The sequence below is a fragment of the Ammospiza caudacuta genome, chromosome 9 (genome assembly GCF_027887145.1).
Source record: "Ammospiza caudacuta isolate bAmmCau1 chromosome 9, bAmmCau1.pri, whole genome shotgun sequence".
Lineage (NCBI taxonomy): Eukaryota > Metazoa > Chordata > Aves > Passeriformes > Passerellidae > Ammospiza > Ammospiza caudacuta.
In genome coordinates, this window is record NC_080601.1 from 10,930,915 (window position 1) to 10,952,727 (window position 21,813).

Consider the following 21,813-nt stretch of genomic DNA (forward strand, 5'->3'; position numbering starts at 1 on the left):
GGACTCCCTGGATGGGTCATTCACCTATTGAGTTTTCTTGTTCCTTTTTTGTGTGTGTGTCTTTTCCTCTGCCCAAGGCCTAGGAATACACAGAGGAATATTTCTGCATTAGAATGCATTGGTAGACTTTATATGATTAGGTGTAAAGACTTTGTTCTATTTAAATAAATGGTAGGATACAGTTGTATTGCCATGTTTCTAAAGTCTTCTGCAGGGGTTTTGTCAGAATAGTCACAAAACACTGGGTTCAGACTGTCCACACCTAGAACTTCATATGGCTTTGAGAAGTTTATGATGACAACTGAACTTCAATGGTTTGCATTAGGGAAAAATGTAATTGTTTCAAAAAAACAGATAAATCTACTCTAATAGAGCAATGGTTCCTGCACGCAGCACAATTAAAACCAGGAGCAGAAGAGGAGCATTGGCAGTTCCTACTATCCTGAAGGCTGCAGCCAAACCAGCAAAGATTTAAGGAAATGACTCACAGTACTCACAAGAAAGAAAAATATCATAGTAATGGCAAGGAAAGCTAGGTTAATGTAACCAAACTGTTCAAGTCAAGTTTACTAGCCCACAGAGGCAGAGACAGGAAGCACTGAAAGGACTGAATAACATTCCTAAAACAAGTCTGTAATAGTGTTTTGTCAGGTCAGTGACTGTAAATATCCAAGAACTCCAGTGGACATGTAGGAATACATTTTGCTCTTGGATGTTTTCACACAGATATGTTGGAGTAAATGCCTTTGGACATGAAACAGATAAATATTTGATTCAGACATCTCAGTGTAGTGAATGCTCTTTGATAATGCCATCAAGCATGTGCTTCAGTTTGCCTAATGAATACCTGAGTCTCAAAATGCTAGTATGCTAATTTTTTAAGAGTTGCTGTCAAAAAAAAAAAAATCCTGTGCTTTTTTATTTTTTGGGCAAATGTTTATACTGCCCTTAAAAAAAAGAATGTTTCTAAATGCATTCATTAGCAAGATTAATTGTGTATGAATGCTCTCTATCTTATGCATGAATAGGCTACAAAGAGCAAAGAAAAGCCTGAGATTTCAGAAGATTCTGTTGCATTTTAGAATCATCTGAAATACTTATGCTGTAATGTAGTGCTTATTTCTAAAATTAAGCACTTATTTTAATGATGTTTTTCTTGAATAATTGTTGTTGCCTTCAGCAGTGTGCCAAGATAGCAGGGCTGCCTGACTGAGAGCCCTTTTTTCCCCAAAAAAGGAGTCAGGTGATAACAGGATGATGGTAGTGGGCACAGGGTAGCACACAGTCCTGAATGGATTTTATTCAGAACATGATCACTTAAAGGTGGTCATTTACTGTAGCACTTATACAGGGAGAATGTAACCTTTTGCTATGGTTTAGTCTTCCTGCAAAGCTGAGGCCAACACTGGGGTTAAAGTAAATTTGCCTTTTTTAAGCATTGTTTGGAGAAGTGGCTGGCTGGGACTGCCAGTCACAAGTCCCCATAGGTGTAAGGTATAAATGTGTCTATACAGCAGGTGTGAAGTACAAGTAAGGTTGTAAATGCATTGTTATATGTGCAGCTTGCCTACATTCTGTGTGAATGTACACAGCCATGCTGTGTAAGCTGGGGCAGTCACCAGGGCAGTTTCAGCTATGCAGGTATGTCTTCTATAGCAATCTGAGAGGCTTGGATGGCTTCAAGGTATGTGCCTTGCTGCACTATGTCACAAATGCCAAGGTATGGAGCAATATTGTGCTTTCCTGAAAGCATATTACATTTCTGTATATGGTTATAATGCACAGCTCTGCATGGATGAAATGCAAAATCATCCAACAGTCTTCCTTTTTGGACTTAGTACATGCACTTTAAATGAGAGGAATAACTAACTTGACTTGGTTAACCCTAGGGGAAGGCCTTTTAATTATTAACTTAAATAGTTGTGGGAGTTTTGCACATTTTGCTCTAAGAATGTTTTGCATTTTATGCTGAAATGGGCCGAGTGTGTCTTATCTGACTCTGTTGGGACATTTAAAATAAATCTTTTGAATGTAGTGCAAAAGCACTGGCTGAGAGCATTGAGCTACATCAATCCAAACAGGTGCAGCAGGGATTTCAACTGATAAGAGCAATGCTATTCCACACAGCCATCGTGCCTGAGGAGCTGCTGGATTTGGGAAGAGCATTGTGATTTTTGCAGGGCGATGTAAGAGCAGGGAGGTGAGGGCTCTCAGTTATGAGGTGTATCTGAGAATATTGCAGCCCAGGGGATTCTGCACAGGTGCTGTGTTCCAAATGATGCTCCCTTAACTAATCTGCACCTCTCCTGAACCCATTTTCTGTAACAAACTGCAAAGTTGTGGAGTGGCAAAGGGCATACAGGGCTTGAGATGAGGGAAGATGAAAGGCACTTAATCATTGTGTATTGAAAAAGAAATCAAAAAATACTGTACAACAGGCAATCCTCCCCCAGTGGTTGAACAACTACTGCAGTGATGCTGAGCACTGATGTAGGGAAGAGACTTCCTGAGCCTCCTTGCAGAGTGTAGTGGTCCAGAGACACACCTGCAATGTCCTGTGCCTCAGGAGGCGAGGGAGGGCAGGGTTCAGATACCTGGGGATACCACAGCACCAACGTTTGGCTAATACCACAAAACCATGGACACATGTATTTATTAGTATTTATATATATATATAATATTTATACATTATGATATAAATATATTCATTAGTATTTTTCTATGGCCACAACTGTTGTGAAGTAGCTCAGGCTGACTGATTGTACATTCATACCTTGATATTAGCATAGCTGGATGATTGTGGATGCTGTGGGTTGATAAAGAAAGGCATTGTTCACTGTGGTGCTTAAACCTGGCTTCGTGTGTACAAACAAAATCACCCAAGTCAATGGGCTGAATTGACAGAATTCATGGGTCTGCTTAATTCCTGCTGGAAGGGAGTGCTGCTTCCAGCTGTGGTATGTGAAACAATGCACTTCAGGAGTAAAGCATGATCCCCAAAAGTATGGCATGAGAAGGAGATAAAAATTTGTATTTGACTATTATACACAAGCCTGAAAGAGACAAAGCATGGCAAGTGGAACATAACAAGCAGTGAGGAATAGGGTTTTGGAAGGTGGATTGTTGCCTGCTTATAAGTAGGTTTTTTAATTGGCGGCACAAGCATTTGAACACTTTTCCCACACTTTAGTAGGAAAAAGTTGTATGATGGCACTTAGGAAAACCTGTTGGCTACTAATACTATTTGTTAGTATTTTTTCCTCTATATTTTTTTCTGGTTTTGAGGCAGCTTTGTCAGTTAGGTATCATTACAATTCTGGTGAAAACTCATCTTTTTCTCTCATGGAGCTGATAAAACAATAGCTAATCATTGAAAAGCTTCCATGTGCTCACACCAGGTTAAGTTTCACAAGCAGCATTCCTGGGTCTTAGAAATGAGCTGCTGTGGCACTGTGATTCCTGAGCTATGAGAAAATGTTTTCTTTGGTTTACAGGTGGGTTAATATTGGAAATGCCTATGAACAGTGCCAGGTATTATTTGCTGTGATAAGGAACAACAGTTTCGTTTTAATCTTGTGTTTGAGGGAAATATATCAGTCATGTAGACTGAGATAGCATGGACAGAGCAAATTTCAGAATTACTTTTTGCATTTTTTGGGATCTTTTTCTACTGTAGTTGTAGAAATTTAGGCAGGTCCAAAATGTGAATTTTCACTTGTTGTTTTCTTTGCATTAATTAGATCAGGGTTGTGTTTTTAAAAACAGCCTATTTTTACACTTATAGCTCAGGTACTACTCTTAAAAACAGTATAATAAAGGAAGGATTAGTTAAATTGGTGACTTTTCACTTCCATGCAAGTGAAACTTGAGCCATTAGGAAAAGATTGCATTTCTAGACTCTTACACATCTTTTGCCCATGCAGTTACTTTAATGTTTAGTCTGTTCTTAGTATTTGGGGATCATTTTCCACAGATTTTGCTTACTTTTGTTGGAATGGACCAGTCTGGCTAGAAATCCTGAGGAAGAGGAGTTGGTTCTGGGGCTTTGCAGGGTTTTTACTCTCTTCACCAGTGCCATGGTTTCTTTCAGGTTTTTTGCTCAGCCCGTGGCCTGTTAGGGATTCTCCAGCAGCCTCTACTCAGGCTTTACTCCCCCTAGAGCAAGCCAGAGCTCTGCAGTGTAGGGAATGGAATCTGCTCTGGATTGAGCAGCTTGACCCAAGAGAAGCCAGGTCTGAGAAGTGCCTGCAGGGCTGTGGGGAGGAAAGCATCCCAGCCTTTGGCTTGTCTATGGATAATTGGCATTTTGTATGTTTATTGCCATCAACCTTGGACAGTCAGTCACTGGAAGCTAAATACAAAAGGACCTAACCAGTGACTTTCAACATGCTGAATTCAAGCATAAACACAGCATGAAATGACCTGTGGACCTTCACCTTCCTTGCAAGATGTGTGATTAAAACAAAAATTAACCCAGAAACATTCTTAACTTAGTGAAGAATATGCTGTTGCTGACCTGGATTGACACACTGACCCAGTACAGTGGGAATAATCCCTGACAGTTTATATGGCTCTTAAGATGATGTAATAAATTTCAGTAAGAATATGAAATATTGTTTAATGTACAAATGGGTTCCTCATGTTTTTCCCCTAGAGGTTTTATGAGTTCTGCTCCATTGTTGTGAATATATCATCGCTTTTCCATCTTGCTGTCAAGTAGAATAGCTGGAGATTCTATGATGCAGGCATGGTATGAAAGCGCATTGTGTCCAGGGCTTTGGGGTAAGGATTCCTGTGAGTGAGAACATGGCACTGGACTCAGTTTAGTCAGATGTATCAGCAATATGCATAATGTACCAGTGTCCTGGTGTTTATCCAGCTGGATCAGGATGTTGTCTTAAAAAGCAATCTGCATTTAACAGTTAAAAAAATTGTCAACTATATGGTATATTTTTGTTTTGTTATGTAAGAAAGATACAGTTCTTTTCCTCTCTGACAAATGAAACAAGCTGTTGCTGGAGTTTTCTGTAGAGCTTGAAAGTAAACGTACCTCTAATAGTTTATGGTGGCTCGGAATCAGCGTTGGTAGAATGCCTAAAAATTCCTGCTTCCTGTTGAAAGTACATTCAGCACTGGGACACATTTGTCTGGATGTGATCTCTGGGTCTACTTTTTTTATTTACACTAAATTTGCAGTGATTCCTGTTATTTCAAACCACATACACCCACACAGCTATGGTTACTTGGAATCTGTCTTTGACTGGAATATATCAGGAGTAATTGGGTTGGTATGCCATCTTTTGTTGATAATTAGAAACTCTTGGATCTGACACAAGAAGTTAACAAATTCCCTGTACTTAGCCATATGCTTTAGAAGTTCTTGCAACAGCAATTTTCAGGTCATTTGTCTGGCTAGAACTTGAGAAGAAACATATGGCTACTGCTTATGTCCTGCCTTATTATTCTTAAGAGTATTATTTCATAAACAGAAGAGAGCTCATTAGCTAGTAAATTATTCATAGACCTTGCTGAAATTGTACCAGATATGCACAGGGATTCTTGAAAGGCTCTCTTTTAACAGCCCACATTTGGAATTGTCTGGGCAGAAATATATTTTTCTTTTCAGTAAGACAAATAAAACCCCACAAAGCCGTTCATCTCAGTTAAATCCAACTGTATGGCAATTTCATGTTAAATACTTCTCGTGTATGATTAAAAGCTACTTGCTAATAAATCATGGCTGTAGCTGCAACTTGGGTTCTGATGAGCTGTGTATCACTTCTAGTTAGTAATTAAAGAGCTCATATGCATAGCAAAGAGGACTATGGTTAATTAAGACTATCCCAGTTCCAATGGTCCTTCCTGGTAATGTTCAAATATTCTCTGGTGCCACCTAATGGTAAAATTGTCCAGTTACTCTGGAGTGAGAATAAACAATGGGTGCCCACCACATTTATTGCTGCACTGATCCCATTGGGATCAGTGTTGTGGCCTGAATATGCATGTCATAAAAAAAGGCTCCTGACTCTAATTGCTTCCAGTCAAAACATTTCACTGCAAAAGGAAAAAGTGCAGTAAACCCTATATTACTTCCTTTAACTGTTCTAACTGAACTGGTTTTTAAAAGGTTTGGACACAAGCCTGAACCAAACCAATTAGAGTTTAAATCAAAGCTATCTTGTGACAGTAACCCATAATTTCCTAAAAGCCAAATGCTGTTCACCCTTATTGTACTGGGAATCCAACGTTCAGATTTGCGATATAGCTTTGTGTTTATTTTTTTTTCTATATTCTAGCCACAATGCTGCAGTTTCCAGGACATGGAGAGATGCCTCTCTGGCTGTGGCATATGCAGTAGGGATAGAAGTGAACAGTGCCCCTCATTGTGACCCTTTCCTTAGCCCCTGGGTGTTGTGGATGGCTGGAGGGAGCACAGGAGAGGCAGGGTGCAGAAGGCCAGTCTCTTTACCTGCTCAAAGTAACCTTTATGGCACATGGATCTGGCTCCTTCCTGTCTGCAGGCTGTAGGTAGCTTTCTAGTTTTTCTTTGAAAATTTAGTCTTTCCATTATCTTATTTTCATTTAATTATGCTCTAGCAGTGAGAAGTTACACTTCAAGTGTAAGTTACACTTAGAGTTCTACCTGGGGCCTTGCTATGACAGTTTACTTTCTTTTCTTGGAGTGGGCGGGGAACTGTTCTGTCAGGGATGAAGTAGCAATTTCCTGCTCCAAATAAAGTACAAATGCACATGAATACTTAGCTCAGTTGGTTTGAGCCTGGTGCTAATGATGGCAAGGCTGTGTGCTCCATCTCTGTATGGGCCATTCACTTAAGGGTTGGACTCAATAATCCTTGTGGGTGTTTTCAGAATACTCTGTGATAATTTATCTCAAGTTAGTAGGGAAACAAACTGTAGTGAGGCAATAATAGCTGTAATTCAATGATTCTTATAAGAAGCTGGTGGGAGGGACAGTGTAGCCAAAAGATGTTGCAAAAGAACACTTAAATGAGCTATTTCACAATCCTCTGGAAAAGAATGTTCGCTATGTTTTGACTGATCAATTCTGCTATCACACATTTTCTGAATACCTGGTTTAGATGGAATTAATAGAGTTGAGGCAAATAAACAGCAATACCCTAGAGACAAGGAACAGTTTTATCCAAATAGCTGAAATATTAGGTTTGCTGCCAATTTCTGAGACTCAAAAGGCTATTGAATAATGTAATTGTCAGTTATTCTAGTCAGAACTGTCTGTGCCCAACACAATGTGAGCTGCAGATTTCTACTCTAATGACCTTTCTAGCACCAGACTTAGAGTTCTGCATCACCTTTCCATTCCATTGTGGAGTCCTTTCTTCAAGAACAACCACCCTTGCAAATGAAAACCATTTGCATGAGTGGGAGTTGTGATATTGCTTTTGGAGAAGTTTCATTTCCAAGAGAGTTGTTCTGCTGCTTAGCTATGGCTTAGTTGTATTTTGGAGTTAGAAATGACTACTTCTTTGTGGAAATTCTCTTTTGGGAGGAATAAAATAAAACACCTTTCTGCTTTCTCCTGGGTATTCTAGAAAAGAAAGCTACTGCTATTGGGCATTAGTACATGTGAATAACGTGGATAAAGTAGTCACTATGAAAGTGGCATTTTTTCCCTTTGCATAAGCATGACTAGAGAGGAAAATATTGTGGGCCAAATTGTTTGCAGATGTAACTGTTGTGGTTTCATTGAGTTACAGGCAGATTTGAAAAGATTTTGTCCCAATAGGAGATAATATGTGCAAAACACTGCTGATGGTCTGGCCAATTTGTGGGTTCTCAGTCTGAGCTGAGAAGCTGGCACTCTGTTTTTGAAAATCTGGCTTTGAGGACTGTACCATGTTACAAAAGCAGAGGGTTTGGCCCACTATGAAACTAACTGCCTGAATAGAAGTACTTTCTTTTTATTTTTCAGGCCAACCAAATAATAAAATTGTGTTTCCTTCCCTGAGTTGTAGATGGAGAAAAAAAATCCTTTTCTGTGGGTGGATGGCTCTTGTCCTCAAAGGCACTTGTCACTGACTGTAGTGCTTAATATTGGCTCCCTCTTTGGCTGGGATTCTTCTAGAGGAAAAAAGGCCAAAGAATTCAAGTTCAAGCTTTCCACCATGTACAGGAAACATCTTAATCCTTCCTGTTTGTCACTGTAAGCAAACTGCTCTTGCTTTCATGATCTGCAGCTCATAAGCCCCAGTCATGGGTATCTGTCAACTCCAAATGCTTAAGAGTCATGAACCTGGCCCCAAGTCATGGCACTGGGGTACTGTTAAGCCAAGTAGCTCATGCTTAGGATCACTTTGTGTGTGTCAGGAATGGGGAATGGAAAGAAGGAATTAACTCCCTGATTGTGGGAGTTGAGAGGGTGAAGCCTCAGGAGATGAGCACTTGTCAGCACTGCAGTCAATAGCAACAGTTCTGCTCTGACTCTGGTTGTGTTTGCAGCCTTGGGTGAGACAGATCATGCCCTAAGCTCAGAATGGAGCTGCATTTAATCTCTTTAAAACCATCACCTGCCTGGACAAAAAGTGTGGGACCCAGCATGGGCATTTCCTATCTTTAAAACTGAAGTTTTTCTTAACACTTGTACCACCTTAGCTGTTCTGGCTAGTACCACTTCGGGTGTTGCTGGGCTGTTTTCTGAACTGTATGTTCCAAAGGAAAATGAAAAGTAGGGCAGCTAGGTTTTGGCTATTTGCTCTGAGGCCCTGTTTGGGTTTTGTGGTGTTTTTCATGTAGCAGATATGTCAGATGTGAGATCCAGGTCTAACAGCACATTACCTTGACAGTGGACTGTGTGTGATTATTTTCAGAGGCCTCTAAAGGAGAATCAGATTGAGTATTTCCTTAGGATCATAGTCTTGGAGCAGAAAACACTGCATGCTGGACTCTCCTGTGAGTCACAGGCTAAAGGAGAACTAGGGGCTTAGTGGGTTTGTGTGCTGGCAGAGAACCCTGGAGACAGAAATTAATCAGTAGTGAAGCTCAATCAAATGTAATCTTCTTGCTGCTGGAAGGAGAATGAAAAGATTGCTGGTATCAGTTACTGCCATGGTGCTGGTGCCTGCAAAATGCTGTGGGAAGGGCCAGGACTGATGTATCTCACTGGCAGCCCTTATCAAGGCTCCTGCAGAGCCCTTCTGAAAATGAATGTCATTCCAGACAAATCTGTCCAGGCAAATAGGCTTCCTGTCCATAGCTGACAACTTATAAAAATGTGAGGTGGATGCAAAATGTGGATCCAGGTTTGGCCCTTTGTTTCCTTAGAAGCTTCTAACAAATTTGAATTTTACCTCATTACTTTCAGATTCTTCACGGTTTTCTTCTGCTTTCACCCTGGCTCCTGGAGGTCTCCCTTCCTACTGAGTTCTGCTTTCAGAGCCAATTACCATGGGAGTCTGAGACAATCTTTTTGAACCTGAGCTTCAGGGCCACCTTCTCAAAGCCCCCGTTGTGTCACTGATACCAATGTCTGCAAAAAGAAACAGCATCTCTGGCTCTTTGACTTGGTCCCTTCTGCTGTCAGCCCTGTCCTTGTTCACGTGCTTTTGTAAACTTGAGGTGGAGAAGCAGAATTTCAGAGAGCTTTCCTCAATGCAAAAGCAGTATAGGTCAGGGTCTGCAGTTTTTTGGGGGTGGCTCCTGGCCCCTGTAAGTAAATCCTTAGTCTCTTATAGAGGCTACAAGGTCAGTGACCAAATTCCCCCCAGAAAAGGGCCTTGACAAACTGCAGTCTGTTTGCTGTGTCCCAGAGTATAGGTAGGACATCCAGCTCCAGTGACAGGTTAAGTCTTGAAATGTTGGTGAGTCAGGGAAGTAATATTCCAGGAAAGGTCCCTCAGTATAAGGGTGCTACAGGAGAAGAGATGGGGTGCCTGGGATAGGAACTTGCTGAGCAGATTGTGCCTGAAATACGCCTCCCCACCTGAGCATGATGGAATCTGACTGTCCTCAGTACCAGAGTGTTTGTTTTATAGGAGCTTTAGCCCATTAGTGATTGATTTGACATCTCAGAGGCAGTGGGGTGGGAGTACTGGTGTTTTGGTCCTTTTAGCAAGTGCTTCTCTCTTACTATTCCACAGTTTATTTTAACAAAAATCCCTCAAGCTTGGAAGACATAAAAGACTAAAAGAAAATAAAATGTGAGCTCTTTGGATTTTTTCTTCTATCTGTTCCTCTTAATAATCTTACTAGAAAAATGCTTGAGTTGTTAAATTTGCTGAGATATTTGTTGCTGATAAGCCTTATCGAGCACACTCTGCGTTCCTTCTGCAGCCGGGGAGTGCCCTCTGGTGTTTGCAGTTCTGGTGGCAGCGGGTGCTGCCCGGGATGCTCTGCTGGCAGCCCAGGATCCTCCGTGTGCTGCCCAAGATGCTCTGCTCGGGATGCTCCGGGCCCATCCTTGACTTTCATGGCATTTCTGGGCAGAGGAATGCGTTGCAGCAGTGAGACACACTCGTTGTTTGCCTCTGCTAGTACATTGATCTCCTTTTTTACAAAGCTGTTGTTTAGTATTGCCTGGCAGGCTTGTCCATGAAGTCCCTGTTGCTGTGCAAGAGAAGCACACTGGCCTGGCTCTGTTACACTGTTGGTGTCTCAGTCCTGCACGTGCAGAAAAGGGAACACTGATGAGCAGCCACACATATTTAGTTCCCCTTCTTGCCCCCAAAGCCACCCTCTATTTTGTTTTGCCTGGCTGATTGTTTTGCTGAAGGACTACTCAGTCATCCATTTTCCTCTAAATGCCAGAGAGCTTCATCTGCTCTAACAGCACCTGAAAGCCTTTGGCATTTTGGGGTCACTGGTCTGTACTTGCTGTCAGTGCTAATGCTGTTTGATTTTCAATATTGGATTTTATGCCTTGTGCAAAGCTGCATGTGGCCAGGATGTTTAACTGCAGTGTCCATGGCTCATAAATTCTTAACCCACAAAACCCAACAGGGAATAGTAAGGAAGCCCAAAATGAGGGTGGTGTGTGTGCATGTAAACCAACACTTGAGCTCTGTGTCTTTCAAAGCAAAAAATGAGCAGGATTTTGCCTCTGCACTACAGGCCAAAGTAGGAAGAATATTTTAACATGTTGTTTAAGCTGGAAGGGAGTCTTCCAAGTGGGAAAGCATCAGCCAGAAAAAGAAATTGCAAGATACAAAGTTGAAATTAAGCTTTTTTTTTTTTCTTTTAAAGCTGTGAATGCATCCCTGAATGTGGGCAGATAGGGAACGATTTATTAAGCTACCAGGTCCACTTGGGAGGCTATTTAAATTTATTAGCAAACAAAAAGTAACAGGGAATAAATAAATGCAGGAAATAAGAAAGGGATGAACAATATAGATGATTTTTGCTGTCAGTTAAATATTAACTCATAAATGCCATTAGTTTATGAACACAGTGTCTGAAACCTCTACACTAGTTTTGGGCAGCAGTATCTTTCAAAGTGTATCAATTAAACAAGCAATTGTTACTGACTTGGGTCACATTTCAAGGTTCCTATCAGTAGCAGTTCTATGAAAGGTGATGCTGGAGAGCCCCTCATTGTTCTGGTTTGTGCCCAGCAGCAGCAATTGTGCATTGTCTTATGGTTTGTGCCCAGCAGCAGCGCACAATGGTAAACTCAGGCCCATGCTCTATTATTTCACTGTATCCCATACCAGCACTTCATTTTGCCAGTTCTAGTTTCCTTTGTGAGGCTGAGCCCACAGGTAAAGTGGATGTGGAGTTAAACCTGTTCTCTCTTATTTTCCTGCTGTGCTTTTGGTACCCTGACCCTCACTTCCCATGTGCAGGGGGTGTCATGGCAGTGGAGCAATTCTGTAAAAAGGCTGGGAGGAGAAGCATGTCCTTTGATCTCAGCTGTGACAGGACTTGACATATATTAGCCAGGGAAATACTTTGGCCTGATAATAATGTTGATGGCTTACTTTAAATGATCCACAAGAACAAGACATTGCTCTGAAATGTTCTCCATGAAGAGATCTGTCTGGTGTGACTCAGATTGAGCAGGGGTGAGAAGAGCTGATGGCAGGACAGGCTGAGCTGAAGGCATTGAGCCTCTAAAAAATTGAGCAGGAAGGACTGCAGAAAGCATGAAGACAAGAAAGGAGAAATCGCTTGGGAAATGCTTTTGGTCAGACATGGCCTAGTAGGCCAGGACTAGTCAAAAGGGAAGGAAGGGAAAAGGAAAGATGCCAAAGAGCTTTGAAATAAAAGGACTTGTGGGTGCTGAAGATGGGGAGCTGTACACACAAACAGCTGCCTATGTAAGGGAGGGAAGAGCAGCAAAGGTGTAATGCAGCACCTTTGGTTTTGCTGTGGAAGAGCCTTTGAAAATTTCAGGACAGCACTAAGCCCCAGCTCAAACCAGTGCACCCAAAGGCCACTCAGGAGCAGGGTCTGGGCATGAGTGAACTGAATACAGGTTTGCAGCCTGGTGCAATCACAGTGGAAAGATCAGTGGAGAGGAACATGCCCTGCTGCTCCTGGGCTCTGTTACACAGCATGGCTGGCTGCCCACATGAGCAAAGTGGGCTCTGCCTGGAGGGCAGGTACCTGCCCTGCTGTGTCAGAGGTGATGAGCTGTGGCAGAACAGCATGTTCCTCTCTACAGCCCAGCTCTGCTGAGTGCTCAGAGGGGGCCTTGGCTGATGGAGGGGCTGGTGAGTGTGGGAGGAAGCTCCTCCTGTGAGTGAGGGATGGCATCAGCCCTCCCAGCAGCACCAGTGCTCCCTGCCCTGCCCGGCTCCCAGCCTGGGCTCCAGGACCAGCAAGCTGTGCTCTGCAGAGCTTCCCACTGGGCTCTGCCTTAGGGGGAAGGGCATGTGGGGCAGTGGCTAGGGGAGGAGGAGTAAAGAGCAAATGGTGAATCTGGGAAGAAGAGAATCACCTGGCTCTTTTCCAAGTCCCTCTGAAATAGCTGCCATCCTCCCAACCTGAACTGCTTCCTTGCAGGTTCTTAACTGTAGCACTTAACTTGGTGCAACTCTGAGCCTTTGCTTCTATGCTGCCTCTGCCCTATTTCAGGCTCTCCTTCTATCCCTTCCTCACATCTCTTGATTACAGCCTTAAACCAGGATATTGCTGAGAAGCCCAAGGCCAGTTCCATTTTCTACTTTAGTAGAAACACTCGTGCTGGTCGAGGTGCCAATGTATCTTCTTCCAAAAGACTTTTTTTGTGGCATTTCTGCATAGAGGGTAAAAGCAAGGGTTAATGCTCTGCCAGACTGAGGGCAGGGGATTAAGAATGTATTGAATCTGCAGTTAGACAGGTCTTCCTGTTCCTCTATTATAGTTATGGTTGTTATTACAGTCAGTTGTAGGGCATCTGAGTGAAATTCATCCACAATATAAGTGCCTGAAATTGAGAAGGAAGGCAGAAAACACTGAGATTTCCAAGTAGAGATGACCTCTGTTGCTCTCTGAGCTCAGACTATTTTTGGCAGGAGGCAAATGAAGCGAGGGCCTGCCTTGGAATGAAGGCAGAGCAGCTGCCAGCCCCTGTAATTAGCCAAAAGGCTGTGGAGTGTGGGCAGGAGGCTGCAGAGCACGTGGCTCCTGCTGTGGCCCTGCTCAGTCCAGAGCAATGCCTGCAGGAATGCAAAGCCCAGCCAAGCCCAGACACTGCAGCTGATCCCTGGGGAGCCCTGAGCCCCTTATCTGGGGCTGAGCAGGGACAGGGTGCACAGGGGCAGAGTCTTTGGAGCAGGAGATACAACCCTGGTCCTGCACATGGGACTGATTCTGTCCTTACCAAGGGCCTCCAAACACACTCAAATGGAATAATGGCTCAGAGTAAACTGGGACTTTGGTGACCCTGAATTGCAAGAGAATGACTCAAATACACAATAATGGATTTAATCATTTATGTATGTGCTTAGTGTAATTGTAGAGGAAAAAGTATTACTACAGGCAAGATTTCTCTGGCACCCTCTTGGTTAGTGAAGCTATTGTATCTGTTTATATGTAAATTACAGGCCTGCCAACAGCCTACACACAAAATACTTTCTACTGATAACTGAAAATGAACCTAAGGGAGTTCATGAAGACTTAATTGTCTCTTTTTTTTTTTTTTTTTACACTGTCTCATGTCATATATGGAAGGTAATCAAGGAAACAAGACAACCAAAATGTGTTTGTCAGAATTTTTACTACAAATATTTTCCTTCCATGATATTTAGTAGGAAAACCACATCAAATTTTTCTCAAAGCAATGCATTCATTGAGATAGGCTGGCTTAAGGATGCAAAGAATGGATATATTACAGTCAGGAATCACAGAATCACAGAAATGGGCTTGATATCAGAGGCTATAGATAAATCTTTCAATGGCAAGATTCCTCAATTGCTGTTTTCCTCCATGGGCAGTAGCACAGCAGTGTATTTGTCCACTCCTGAGAAAAGCCAGATCCAGAGCCAGTTCCTGGCCTGAATTTTGTATGTTTCTACCCAAGCACAGTTTCTCTGCAGGAATGAAACCAAGCAAGCATGCAGGTAATAGGGGGAGATGTAGTTCAGCCTGCTTTACTCAATGTGTGGAGCTATACATCAGTTCCTCTGCTTTTTCAATTTATTTTTGTCTCCTTTCTTGTTCAAGCAGAGAGGAATCTGTTGAAGAGCAGTCTGATTTGTGAGGTCTCTCAGTTCCTCATTAGCTGCATGAGTTACAGAAAGTGGAAAACTCTCAGGGACTTGGGAAATGTGTGCTTCATGTGAGGCATTTCCCCATCACTTCTGTGCTGGATTTCAAAAACATTTTAGGTAACCAGTCTATTTCTCATGAGTACTCTTGGGTTATTTTATTTCTATGTGTGTGAGTGTTTCACAACTCTGTTTTTAATGTTTGAATGAGACAAGGAAAGAAAAAATGCACCCCACCTTACCCAGGAGAGAAGATGTATAATCACCTAAGATGTGTTTTGCTGTAGAATCTTTTAGCTTTAAATTTCTTGTTTGTCAGCATAGTTCAAACTGCAGGGGCTCTGATTTGGATTGGAGTAGATTTTGATAGTACCTGCTTTCACTCACTTGAAAACTTTCATTCAAAACCTTCAACACTTTTTCCTGGTCTTCACAACTTTGCTGTGATATCTGACAGGGATGCCAGATGGCCCAAAGAGATAAACATCAAACAAGTAGAGTGTCCCTGCCTCCAGCCCTTTGATGGTCTCTGTGGTGACTGCTCTCTGGAGGTTCAGGTCATAGAAGTACTTGCACAGCACTTTCTCTGATTTGTGCCGAGATTCAGGCCCAGAGCACCTGTCTGCACTCTGCAGCTCCCTCCAGATCTCATCCTCCTCAATCCTTTTCCTGTACACACAGTACTTGCTCTCCTCTTGTGTTCCCAGCCAGGCAATGGTCACAGACCTGCATGTCCTCAGTTTACTGAAGGATTTGATCTTTAAGCTGTCTGGAAGTAGTGGGAATAAGGGCTTGTGGAAATGGGGGGATGCCAGTACCTTCACAGAAGAGTTAGACTCCTCTGTGGACCTCAGCTGCACCGAATAGATGTCCAGCAGCTTTCCCTTCAGGGAGAAATACCTCAGCCCAGAGAGGTTTTCTGATGCCACTGTTTTGCCGTTCCTTGTTATGTGAACCCGTATTTGGCCTCGACACAACTGAAAGGTGAAGTGGATTTTCTTGTGCCTTGCCTGGTACTGCAGACTGTAGAATTTCTGCTTTTTCCCATCCAGGACCACATGAATCACTTTGCCATCTTTCAGCTCTGTCACCTTGGGCTCAGGTTCTTCCAGGGTCCTGGCAAATGTCCCAGTGTACGCGGCGCTGGCGTTTGTGAGGAGGTTGACAATAAAAACATCGAAGTAATACTGAGTGTTGGGGCTGAGGTTGGGCACTGTGTAGGTGTTCTTGGTGCCCATGCACACCTGCCTGACTTCCCCACTGCTCACTTTGTTGATGATGCTTAGTTCACTGTTGGACAGTATCATCACCTGCTGTGGCTCCAGAAGATATGGAGAGAGGGATAGAGCTACTGTGGGTGGCAGCTTCATTCCAGAGGATCGGATGGCTGTCTCAGCAGCACACAAGCTCTTGTAGTTGTGCTTTTCATTGACCAGGAGGCAGTACTGGATGCCCTCGCTGTGCTGCAGGACAGAAGGGCTGTGTTTCCAGGCCAGGGTCACTGTTGTGTGCCCGATGCCGATGACATCGATGCGTGGATCCCCTGGGAGCTCTGGGTACAGGTGCCCAGACGTGGTGTCACTGGTTAGGTACACAGTGATGTGTGTGTCCCTCTCTGTGGACAGGAACTCCAGCAGGTACAGGGCAGAATGGGAAGACATTCCCATGTAAGTCTCTACAGAATTTCCCTTGTAGTTGAAGATAGTGGACACCAGGCTTGAAGCCTTGCGAGATTTGGAGACCTCTTGTGTATCATGGTCACCTGCAGGGCAAAGGCAGACTTGTAACTTCTGCTTTAAAAGATGTGAAATAAAGCACATCATGCAAGTTTCACTGTTAGGGAACATTATATTTTCTTCTTGAAAGCAGCAATTATAACTAAAAATATGTTTTAGTTAAAATATGTTGCTACTGGCAATTTATTAAATTAAAATTTGAGAAGCTTTTATTTTAGCAGTGCAGCTGTAGAATTATGTTTTCAAAAATACTGTAATTATGAAACCACAACTTGCAAAAGCTTGGCTTGTATCATGCCTGATGCCCCTACAATTTTCTTCTGTTTGCTATCTCTGAGGGTACTTTAGGAGACTCATTATTTCTATGCTAGGCTTTTTTCTTTGGGTTAGTTTTAGCCCATTGTCTCATGAAGAGGGAAAACTTAACAATTCAAAGGAGTGTAATTTGAACTCCTATGTCAGGTGTACCTGCTTGATGGGTCAGAACTTTTTATTGGCAGCCTTTAGATTTTTACTTTGAAAAATTAATGTGAAAAATCATGCAAGAGAAAAGAATTGCCTTTAAGGCAATGTAGAAGCCACTGCCATGGCAGATGTGGCTAGAATAAATGGCTAAATCTTGTCTGCTTCATGTGGAGAGCAAATAGTTGTCTCAAGTGACCTAAGCCACAGAAAAATAACTGAGGCAGCAGAGGGAAATTGGGCCCAGTACCAAGAGCTTATGAAGTTGCTCTGTTTGCGCAGCCTGGAAGACCTGCAGTTGTTCCCAAATATTCACCTTAGATGTAGACATTTTAATATCTAATCCTTAATTTATTTGTGTTGAGGGCAGGATCTGATGGATTTCCGTGTTTTACCCATGGAGACTGGGTCAGTCCATGACAATTTAAAGAAGGGAACCAAAAAGTGTATAGGTTTGTGGGAAATTTCCTGTAACACACTTATCCATGAGTAACTTGTGCTTTCTCTGCCTCTGCTTGGGCAGCCTGAAGGCCTTACCTGGTGCTGCTTTTCCTGGTGGAGGCTTGTACACCAGTATGCTCCACTCAATGGGAACATCACAGGGAGTCACTGTTATGGAGAAGGGGGCAAGGGCCCTGCCCTCTTCCAAAACAAAGTAGAACCTGTGAATGTGAACAGAAATAGAGGCAATGCATCAGGGAGTTCAGGTTTGCCCAAAACTCCTTGTAATCAGCCATTCTGACATGGGTCACTTTGCTCTGGGTAGAAATGACTGTTCTCTGAGGTGCATCCACACAAAGGGATGATGAGTGTCTGCAGTCTTCAGCTGTGGCAAGAAAACAGGCTGAGGGGTGTTTGTTTTTAATCCACATGTATTTGCTGAAATTTTATCCACTTAAGGCAATATTTTTCCCTCTCAGTTTTTTTTCCCGTGCTTTGGGTGAACATTGTATCTCATCCTTAGCTGGTTATTTTGGATGATGGATGTGATTTGCCTGTTGCCAGTTGTGTGTGTCTTGATTGCCTTTGTGTCAGACGCTGCTATGCATGAGCACCACAGAGTGTCATCAGTCTCTTTGGTCAGGTTTTGATTCCTGCCTTGAAAAAGCCCAACCTCCTGCCTTGCTCTGTGTTTTTTTTTTTTTTTGTTTTTTTTTTTTTTTTTTTTTTTTTTTATAGAGGCTGTACAATGTTTGGGCTTGGCTATAACATGTTTGGATTTGGGTGCCTCCCTCTGCACTTTAATGAAGGCAATTGGCAATCCAAGGGTTTTTTTGTTGTTCACCAGTGAGACAAGCACAGCCCCTATGGACAGTCCCTGTCAGCCTGGAGATGTGGCTTTCTTTTAGGGCATGGCTCCTGGGCCAGAGTGGAGCTTCCCTGGAATCAGTTCCACGTTTTTGAGTCTTTTACTCTCAGCCAAAACTTGTCATTGCTTGTCTTCCCCTTTGGATGACTGAGGTTCAGAAAAACCTTCCTGATCATGCTAAACCACTTCCTAATTGCCATCTTAGTGTTATGCCACAAGAGCATCGAAAAACTCCCTTTTCATTGTTTCAACACCCCTGCTCTTGAACTAGGAGAGCTCCTAGTCCTGCTCTTGTGAGCATGGTCACGTTATGTAACATGTGCCATGTTCCAGTTTTTCTGTGCAGTGCACATGAAGGCTCAGCAATCTGGCTCAACCTCTGCTCCATGGCCACTCGGGTGTGTGTCAAAAATCTGTGTTTGCTGGGCTCTGTCCAAAGTGCATCTCTTCCCAAACAAGCAGATTGATTTTTGCTACCCAGATGCAGTGCCAGTTGTAATATCTAGATCACCTCCATATCTGGGTATGGCAGAATACTTTTCAGATATTTTGGGAAGGTGAAGAATGTGGAATTTTCACATGCAAAGCACTTTTGATCTTAGCTGGTTGTACTGCCATTCAGCAAGAACACTTTTAGTGTGTAGGACAGTGGCAGATTTCCTGATAAGATGTCTGTGCAGGTATGCTATTGATTTTGGGTAGTAGATATTCTAGGTAAAATGTTTGTATCTCACCATGAATGTAGGATGGCTGCAGTTTGCAGAGCTGAAATTGGGCTGTTTGTCACGCAGCTGTTTGCTGCTGGAGCCCACCCATCCTGTATCAGTTCTGCTGCTGCTCTGACAGCTCAGAAAGCTGCTGAAATGTGTACAGCAATCTAAATTTCATCTCAGAGGTTCATTCCAGATTGTGGGCAGTGTAATGACCCTTGAGGAGTGGGGCATTTTTCTGGCACTTCAGTGTGCACTGCTGGAGCCCTGCAGGTACACAGGGGTTCTTGGCTTATCCTGGTAGTGTACAATTCCCAGTGACACGGGGATGTCTCTGAGAATAGGAGGGGCTGATTTGCTCTTACCTTTTGGGGATATCCTTCAGCAGGTGAATTGTAGTTTCCTTACCATCTGCAAGTATCAAGGAGTGGTAGAAATCAAAGAGGTTGCTCTTGAAGCTCTGTTGGGAGCTGGTGGTGGGTGCTTTTATAGAATGGCACAAACAAGTTGCCATGAGAAGATGGAGAGGAAGATAAAGCCAGAGCCAGGACATCTTCAGTACTGCAAAGTGAGATAACAAAAGTGAACAGAGAAAGTAATGTGACCCTCTCTTTCTGTGCTTTTCCTGGTATTTGTTATAATCCCAGCAAGCCAGGCATTCAAATAGTGCTAGTCTCCATTTTGCTGAATTCTTTAAAATTCACAGAAATATTCCTCAGAGGATCTCTCAGCAAAGATTTAATTGTGGAAATTGCTATGGAGTCTTTGATTAGAGGGGGGAAAAATGTAGTCAATGCAGCACAAGTGCACCATGACAATTATTAAAAAAAATTATTTTACTGCTGTCAGAATGAGTAGAAAATCACATTTAGAAGATTTTTTTCTGGTTTGTGATGTTCAGTTACTAAATTTCAAGGCTGAGCTATTTGTAATGGAACTGTCCCTTTAAAACTCTCAGGAGGTCCCTGTGTCCCAAACCCTGCTTCTGCTGTTCTGTCAGAGATCACTGCATTTTTTTTTGTCCACTGGGGCAGTAGGCATGTGTAGATAAGAGGATCACTGTAACTTACCCAAAGCTGTGTAAGATGCTGTTTGGTCAAAGGTGGAGAATCTTGGATAAGAATCCCTGAACTGGTGCTTAGATCTTAAGCTCTGTGGATCTCATTTGGAAGAAAGCTTTATCACTATAGGGCAATAATCTTGTTCTTAGATTTTTGTGTTGCCTATCATTCTCATACTTGCATCACTTCCAGCCTCTCTCAGCATTTGCTGCTCACTGGAGCTATAACAACTGTCTTGTAGGGCAAGAAATTTTTAGAAAATCACTTATTTTCCAACAGGCTTTATTATCAGCTTGGAATCTATGAAAAAAAAAGTACTAAACCAGTCCCCAGCAAATACAGATGTTATTTAAACTGTTGTGTGCATTGCCCAAAGCTGCACAGAGGAGGAGGCTCCAGTTAGCACAGGAAACTTTGGCAGTGCAGTTATTGACTATAACTTACAGCTCCTTTGTCTGCCATGGTCAGTTTCAGAAAGTGTGAAAGGAGCAGAGACCCTCAATACAGGTGCCAGTTGTAGCTCAGGGATTTGGAAAGCAGAGGGAGCTCTGTGTGCAAGATCCCTTTTTTGAGGAAAAAGCAGCCTATTGCATCTTACAAACAGCAAGGAGTAAAGATACTGGTTACATCTGATTATTGGCTGGTGAGGGGAGAAAGCACACAGGACAAAGTCTAATTCTTTGTAATTTTTATTTCTTTCTGAGATCAGCTCTTTCCCCACAGTGCCTGTAAAAGTGTGGAAGATTTTAGGCAGTCAAATCTCCAGTTCAGCATGCCCTCTGTCCATTGCAGTTAAAGTGACTTTATAAAAGGACTCCTTCCTTTTTAAATCCATTTCAAACATACATTTAAATACAGCATTGACTAAATCTATAGGTTTTTATGTACAAAATCTGTAATTCCCATAGTCAAGCACATCTTCAGTATCAGTGAGATGATTATGGAAATTATGTTTACCAAGTCATCTGAATGTCCCTCTCAAAATCCAGAAAAGTTGGTTTATTCTCTGCCTGCTTGTACTGTTTTAGCACTTGGTTGAATGCAGGCTTAAACACCATCTGAACAAGTTGGAAGAATAGATAAGATTTCCATATCAATTCCATTTTAATGCTCTTATAATAGAGCTTTTCCTTATGACTCTGAGTCACTTTGCCACTTGGTTATTCCTCTAGTCTAATTATAGCTTACAGATGTTAAATAGAACCCCAAATATTTTGCTTTACCTTTGACAGTGGAATCTGAGTGGCTCTGTGCTTTGGAGGGGATTTAAAACAAGTTTTTCTGCTGCTTAAATGACAGGATCGTGCAAACCACAGCAGCTCAGCTTTTCTTGTCCAGGAAAACAAACAAACCAAGTGATCAACAAACCTATAATCAGCTTATCCCAAAGAGAGCATCATCCCAAAGGCTATTTTCACTCAATTACACAAACAATATATTCTCAGACTATTGGAAATATGTTACACAAAAAATACTGTACTTACCTATTTTGTTCCTGGCTAGATGATCCTCAGACCACTCGGTTTCTTTGCCAAAAAAGCAGAAAAGAACACAGACTTTTCAGATCTCTGTAGGCAGATGAAAATCAAAACTGTGCAACCAGTTTAACAAGACAGAACTGATTTTTCCATATGGCTCCTGAACAGACATAGCAACTGAAATGCTTGCGGTCCTTCACGAAAAGAAAAAAAAAAAAAAAAAACAAGCCAAAGCCACAATGGGATTTTGGTGCTTCCTTCAGTGGGGTGTTTTCAGAGGTTGTTTTAAACTTGCCCAGCTGTGCAGTCTCCCAGGTGCTGGTTGCTGTCCCCCCAGTTCCTGGGCTGTGTTGCCTGCAGAGCCCAGGAGCTGCTCCTGCACCGAGTGTCAGCC

At 42.5% G+C, this 21,813-nt stretch overlaps 1 protein-coding gene across 1 annotated transcript; it reads right to left on the bottom strand.

Annotated features, from left to right (window-relative positions):
- Positions 1-15,073: 15,073 nt before the first annotated feature.
- Positions 15,074-21,577, bottom strand: LOC131561556 (protein NDNF-like). The gene is made up of 4 exons (XM_058810888.1): positions 21,426-21,577; positions 19,246-19,441; positions 17,399-17,523; positions 15,074-16,425 (listed from the first exon to the last, which is right to left on the bottom strand). The coding sequence occupies exons 2-4, from the start codon at positions 19,431-19,433 to the stop codon at positions 15,074-15,076; spliced, it is 1,665 nt and encodes a 554-aa protein (XP_058666871.1). The 5' UTR covers positions 19,434-19,441; positions 21,426-21,577.
- Positions 21,578-21,813: the final 236 nt, after the last annotated feature.

What these genes read in the sequence shown, in the direction of transcription:
- LOC131561556 (XM_058810888.1), bottom strand. Translation starts at nt 19,433, where the DNA reads ATGTCCTGGCTCTGGCTTTATCTTCCTCTCCATCTTCTCATGGCAACT. An exon ending in CTGAAGGATATCCCCAAAAG is followed by an intron (nt 17,524 to 19,245) that starts GTAAGAGCAAAT and finishes TCACATTCACAG; the next exon opens with GTTCTACTTTGTTTTGGAAG. An exon ending in ACCAGGAAAAGCAGCACCAG is followed by an intron (nt 16,426 to 17,398) that starts GTAAGGCCTTCA and finishes TTTGCCCTGCAG; the next exon opens with GTGACCATGATACACAAGAG.